Source organism: Rhinopithecus roxellana, chromosome 12 (genome assembly GCF_007565055.1).
Source record: "Rhinopithecus roxellana isolate Shanxi Qingling chromosome 12, ASM756505v1, whole genome shotgun sequence".
Classification (NCBI taxonomy): domain Eukaryota; kingdom Metazoa; phylum Chordata; class Mammalia; order Primates; family Cercopithecidae; genus Rhinopithecus; species Rhinopithecus roxellana.
Window position 1 is genome coordinate 105254100 of NC_044560.1, and position 6397 is coordinate 105260496.

The following is a 6397-nucleotide window of genomic DNA, read 5'->3' on the forward strand; positions in this document are numbered from 1 at the left end:
GTGTTAGCCAGGATGGTCTCGATCTCCTGACCTTGTGATCCGCCCACCTCAGCCTCCCAAAGTGCTGGGATTACAGGTGTGAGCCACCGTGCCCAGCCGAGAATTTCTAACATTCTTTTAGCTCTTTGTACATGCTAAGGGCATCAGCTGCCATCATTTCATCCAATTTTATCATCAGCAACCTTATGAGGCAGGCACATAATTATCCCCATTTTACAGAAAGGAAGACTGAGGCCCAGGTGGCAGAAAACACCTCTCCATAAATACCTGGATGGTAAGTTTCAGAGCCAGGCCTTCCAGAGCCTCTAAGAGCTGCCTTTTTAACCTCTCCCAGGCCTGGGTAGAATTGGAAGACTCCCTGGAGGAAGTGTGCTTGCCTGGGCCACGATGAGAATTTGACCAGTGAGACAGGAATTCTCTGTGTAGCCACTGCATGCCTTTGCAAGAGGTCTGGCCTGGGGATCCAGGACTTGCAGTTGGACGAAAGAGTTTCCTCTACCTCTGGGCTAAGGGCAAGGAGAAGGGACGGGTGCTCACCTCAGGGTGAATACACAAGTTTTTGCGGGAGCTCAGAGCCAGCCCCAAAAATGGCAGCTTCTCGCCCTCCTGCTTCTCATAGAAGTTGAGCAACTTTCGAAGCTCTTCGATCACCTACTCCAAAGTTGGGGGGAGGGAGGGGGAGCTTGTGTTCATTGGAGGCACAAACCCCTGCCCTGCCAGGCCCCAGCCTCTTCCCCAGCTTCCCAGACACCCCGAAAGCTGGTGATGGCCACCACCAGGGGGACCAATAGGGCCTAGGGAACAGTGGGGCTGGAGCACCAGGATGAGTCCTGGCTCACCTTCTCAATCTCCGGCACAGTTCTTGAGCAGTAGATGAGTTTGGTCACCTCCAGCGGATATGCCTGCCGATAACAAGTGGACTCAGTCCCTGTCCTGCCCCTTCTTTTGTCTACCTTTTCGGGTTCAACGCATCACTCACCCGCTGGTATGCCATGATCAGGGCCAACAGGGACACTGTCTTCCCAGTGCCTGAGGGCATCTCCAGGACTCCATGACCCTGCATGTTGGGAACCAGAGGGACAACACACAGGGTCTCAAAACCTTGGGCACACAAACTCTGGGGACTCTCCCCGACCTCCAATGCCACCAACTTAGAACAGCAGGATAACACAGCAGCAGTTCACATTGGGCAGTGGGGTTCAAACCCACTTCTGCCTCCTCCTTGTTGAGTGGTCTTAGGCAAGTACCTTCACCTCCCCGGACCTCAGTATCCCTACCTCTAAAACAGGCCTAAGGCCGGGCGTGGTGGCTCACGCCTGTAATCCCAGCACTTTGGGAGGTCGAGGCAGGTGGATCACCTGAGGTCAGGAGTTCGAGACCAGCCCGGCCAATATGGTGAAACCCCTTCTCTACTAAAAATACAAAAAATTAGCCGGATGTGGTGGCGTGCATCTGTAATTCTGTCTCAAAAATAAATAAATAAAATAAAATGGGCCTAATAAAATCTTCCTCATAACATGACTGCGAGGATTAGTGAGAAATTGCACGTTAAATATTTAGCCCAGTAGCTGATATATAGTGAACTTTTCTCCCTTCTTTTTTAAGAGACAGGTCTCAAAAGGCCAGGCGCGGTGGCTCAAGCCTGTAATCCCAGCACTTTGGGAGGCCGAGACGGGCGGATCACGAGGTCAGGAGATCGAGACCATCCTGGCTAATACGGTGAAACCCTGTCTCTACTAAAAAAGACAAAAAACTAGCCGGGCGACGAGGCGGGCGCCTGTAGTCCCAGCTACTCGGGAGGCTGAGACAGGAGAATGGCGTGAACCCGGGAGGCGGAGCTTGCAGTGAGCTGAGATCCGGCCACTGCACTCCAGCCTGGGCGGCAGAGCAAGACTCCGTCTCAAAAAAAAAAAAAAAAAAAAAAAAAAAAAAGAGACAGGTCTCACTCTGTTGCCCAGACTGGAATGCAACGGCACAATCATGGCTCACTGCAGCCTCCAACTCCTGGCCTCAAGCGATCCTCCTGCCTCAGCCTCCCAAGCAGTGGGGACTACAGACAAGCACCACTACATCCAGCTAATTTTCTAATTTTTCGTAGAGATAGGATCTTGCTGTGTTGCCCAAGCTGGTCTCCAATACCTGGTCCCAGGTGATCTTCCCACCTCCACCTCGCACCAAAGTGCTGGGATTACAGGCACGAACCACTGCGCCCAGCCTATTGACCATTATTATTTTATTTTATTTATATTTGAGACCGAGTCTCACTCTGTCGCCCAGGCTGGAGTGCAATGGCGCCACCTCGGCTAGCTGCAACCTCCGCTTCTCGGGTTCAAGCGATTCTCCTGCCTCAGCCTTCCGAGTAGCTGGGATTACAGGCGCCCGCCACCACACCTGGCTAATTTTTGTATTTTTAGAAGAGACGGGGTTTCACCATGTGGGCCAGGCTGGTCTCGATCTCCTGACCTCAAGTGATCCGCCCGCCTCGGCCTCCCAAAGCGCTGGGATTACAGGCGCGAGCCACCGCGCCCAGCCTATTCGCCATTATTATTTTGGATAACGGAAGATTATGGGGTCCTGGATTCCCAAGGACCTCGTACTTCTAAAATCCAGACGTCCTGCAATCTGTTTTAGGCCCAGGCGTGGCAGCCCCTCCGGTCAAGTGGGCGGGTCGGGCCCACCGGCCACCCACCTTGGCGTCCAGCGTGCGTTTGAGCTCCCGCATGTAGGAGAACTGCTCGGGGTAGATGTAGTCGTAAGGGAAGTAGACCAGGAGCCCGTCCACGTTGAGCCTGGCGGCAGGGGCTGCTGGGTCAGTCCCCGTCCCCTCAGCCCCTCTCCCGCCTCCACACTGCCCGGTCGTGGGGCCCAGAAGGGTGACCTGCCCGGCGCCCCCGGTAACCCTCAGGTACTCAGGAGGCTCAGTGTCTCCTCGCTATCACCGCTGCTCCCTGAAGCTGCCCCCGCCCCACCCCTTCACCCTCCCCTCGCCCCACTGGGGACCCAGGCGCGCCCACTAGTGACCCCATCTTCAAGAACCCCCCCGGCGCCCGCTCGCGAGCCGCGACCCCCGGCGCCCTTCTCACTTCATGGCGCCGGCCGGAGTGTGCAGCGGCATCCACCCGCCTCCCTCATGAATATTTAGCAAGAGGCCGGGTCGTGGACAACCTCAAGGGCTCGCTCCACCTATATTACGAGACCATTGGGTGATCTGCCCGTCAATCCGCTAGGGCAGAGCCAATCGGGATACTGCGCGTGCGCACGGAAAAGCGAGGGCTGCTGACTGTCGCGAGAGGCGGTGCGGGAGGCGTCACTGAGGATCGTCGAGGGCCAATCAAAAAGAAAACATGGAAGGGAGAGAGCCGAGAGAATCGATCTCATTCACTAGAATTTGGTCCTCCTGCGCCTGCCAAGATTGTCTGAGTATTGATCGAACCCAGGAGTTCGAGATCAGCTTGAGCAAGATAGCGAGAACCCCCGCCCCTCCACCTGGTCTCAAACAAACAAACAAACAAACAAATTCGTCTCAGTAGCGAATAGAGATTCTAACGGAGAATGACAGGGACACTGGTGATCCTTTCTGGGCCCAAAGTTAGAAATGGCTTTGCAGCACCAAAAATGCGTTTATAAAATACCTGCTCTAAAACAAAAAAGTAATACAAATAATTTTTAAATAACATAAAATAAAAACAAATGAATGAAAACAAAGCAAAATAAAATACATGGTCAAAATGATATAAAATACATGCTGTATCCCAGACTTCTATGGTATAAACAACTTATAAACAGCTCTTCCTATTTATTGAGCACCTACTTTTTGCCAAATACTGTGATAGGTGTTTTAATAAGGGAATAACGAAAAGGCAGTGTGGTTTAGTTGCTAACTTGTGGGCTCTGGAACCAAAATTCCTGGGTTCATAATCCTGGCGTCACTCTTGTTGCCCAGGCTGGAGTGCAATGGCATGATCTCAGCTCACGCAAACCTCCACCTGCCAGGTTCAAGCAATTCTCCTGCCTCAACCTACAGATTAGCTGGGATTACAGGCACACACCACCACACCTGGCTAATTTTTGTATTTTTTGGTAGAGATGGGGTTTCCCCATGTTGACCAGGATAGTCTTGATCTCTTGACCTCGTGATCCGCCCACCTTGGCCTCCCAAAGTGCTGGGATTACAGGTGTGAGCCACCACACCTGGCCTGGGGTTACACTTTTGTATCTGCAAAGTAGTTAATAATCAGCCTATCTACAATGTAGGTGATGCTACATTGTAGCATTACAATAATCTAATTGTTAATTAAAGACTATTACTATTGTTAATTACATATTACTATTGTAGATAGTCTGTTAATTAGGTGAGTTAATTTCAAATCACATAAAGCAGTTAAAACTGGGTTTAGCACATACTAAGCATTCAATAAATGCTAGTTTTGGCTGGGCGTGGTGGCTCACACCTGTAATCCCAGCATTTTAAGAGGCCGAGGTGGGTGGGTCACTTGAGGTCAGGAGTTTGAGACTAGCTTGACCAATATGGTGAAACCCTGTCTCTACTAAAAATATTTTAAAAATTAGCCAGGTGTGGTGGCACACACCTGCAGTCCCAGCTACTTGGGAGCATGCCTGTAGTCCCAGCTACTCAGGAGGCTGAGGCAGGAGGATCACTTGAGCTGAGGAGACAGAGGCTTCAGTGAGCCAAGATCATGCCACTGCACTCCAGCCTAGGTGACAGAGGGAGAGTCTGTCTCAAAAATAATAATAAGTAAATAAATGCGGCCAGGCATGGTGGCTCAAGCCTGTAATCCCAGCACTTTGGGAGGCCGAGGCGGGCAGATCACCTGAGGTCGGGAGTTTGGGACCAGCCTGACCAACATGGAGAAACCCCGTCTCCACTAAAAATACAAAATTAGCCGGGCGTGGCAGCTCACGCCTGTAATCCCAGCTACTCAGGAGGCTGAGGCAGGAGAATCACTTGAACCCGGGAGGTGGAGGTTGTGGTGAATTGAGATTGCGCCATCGCACTGCAGCCTGGGCAACAAGAGCAAAACTCCATTTCAAATAAAAATAAAAATAATGATAATAATAAAATAAAACATAAATGCTAGTTTTTGTTTCTTCAACAAATAGCTATGTGACATCTACCATGTACCTAATCCTGTGCTGGCCCCTGGGAACAGAAAGGTGACCATGACACCCTCAGCACCTGCCCTCAAAGAACAGATTTTTTTCTCTTTTTTTTCTTGAGACAGGGTCTTGCTCTGTCGCCGAGGCTGGAGTGCAGTGGCACAGTCACAGCTCACTGCAGCCTCCACTTCTTGGGCTCAAGTGATCCTCCCACCTCAGCCTCCTGAGTAGCTAGGACCACAGGTTGTGCACCACCAAGCCCAGCTAATTTTTATTTTTTGAAATTTTTTAGAGACAAGGTCTCACCACATTGCCCAAGCTGGTTAAACTCTCGGGTTCAAGTGATCCTCTCCCCTCAGCCTTTCAAATTGTTGGGATTACAGGGGTGAGGCACCAGGCCTGGCCTCAAAGAACAGATATCAAACATACAAATAAATATATGATTACAGCCTGGAGCGGTGGCTCACGCCTGTAGTTCCTGCGCTTTGGAAGGCCAAGGCAAGTACATTGCTTGAGCTCAGGAGCTGAAGACAAGCCTGAGCAATGTGGTGAAAACCCGTCTCTACATGGCCGGGCGCGGTGGCTCAAGCCTGTAATCCCAGCACTTTGGGAGGCCGAGACGGGCGGATCACAAGGTCAGGAGCTCGAGACCATCCTGGCTAACATGGTGAAACCCCGTCTCTACTAAAAATACAAAAACTAGCCGGGTGAGGTGGCGGGTGCCTGTAGTCCCAGCTACTCGGGAGGCTGAGGCGGGAGAATGGCGCAAACCCAGGAGGTGGAGGTTGCAGTGAGCTGAGATCCGGCCACTGCACTCCAGTCCGGGCGACAGAGTGAGACTCCGCCTCAAAAAAAAAAAAAAAAAAAAAACCCGTCTCTACAAAAAAATGCAAAACTTAGCTGGGCGTGGTGGCACGCACCTGTAGTCTCAGATACTCAGGAGGCTGAGGTGGGAGAATCACTTAGGCCTGGGAGGCAGAGGTTGCAGTGGGCAGTGATTGTGCCACTGCACTCCAGCCTGGGCAACAGGAGTGAAACCCTGTCTCAAATGTGTGTGTGTGTATGTGCGTGTGTGGGGTGTGTGCGCGCTCGTGCGTGCTCATGCATGTATAATCACAACTGCAAAAGTGCTGTGAAGGAAAACTTCAAGTCACCATAAAGATTTATTATGGGCTGGGCACAGTGGCTTCTGCCTGTAATCCCAGCACTTTGGGAGGCCAAGGCGGGTGGATCACCAGGTCAGGAGTTCAAGACCAGGCTGGTCAACATGGTGAAACCC

The 6397-nt window shown here is 51.6% G+C and overlaps 1 protein-coding gene across 6 annotated transcripts in view; it reads right to left on the bottom strand.

Moving 5' to 3' along the window:
- ERCC2 (ERCC excision repair 2, TFIIH core complex helicase subunit) overlaps positions 1 to 3178 on the bottom strand; it is a 21482-nt gene extending 18304 nt beyond the window's left edge. For 3 of the 6 annotated variants that reach the window (XR_004052167.1, XM_030913161.1, XM_030913162.1), the window contains exons 1-5: positions 3084 to 3178; positions 2690 to 2789; positions 980 to 1057; positions 840 to 902; positions 538 to 651 (exon numbers count right to left, since the gene is read on the bottom strand). Coding sequence is in view for 5 of the 6 variants with exons in the window: in XM_030913161.1 (XP_030769021.1) it covers positions 538 to 651; positions 840 to 902; positions 980 to 1057; positions 2690 to 2789; positions 3084 to 3115 (387 nt within the window). In the remaining variant the exon portion in view is untranslated. The remainder of the gene's footprint in view (positions 1 to 537; positions 652 to 839; positions 903 to 979; positions 1058 to 2689; positions 2790 to 3083) is intronic. The other 3 variants (XM_010377489.2, XM_030913159.1, XM_030913160.1) reach the window with 3 other exon arrangements.
- Positions 3179 to 6397: the final 3219 nt, after the last annotated feature.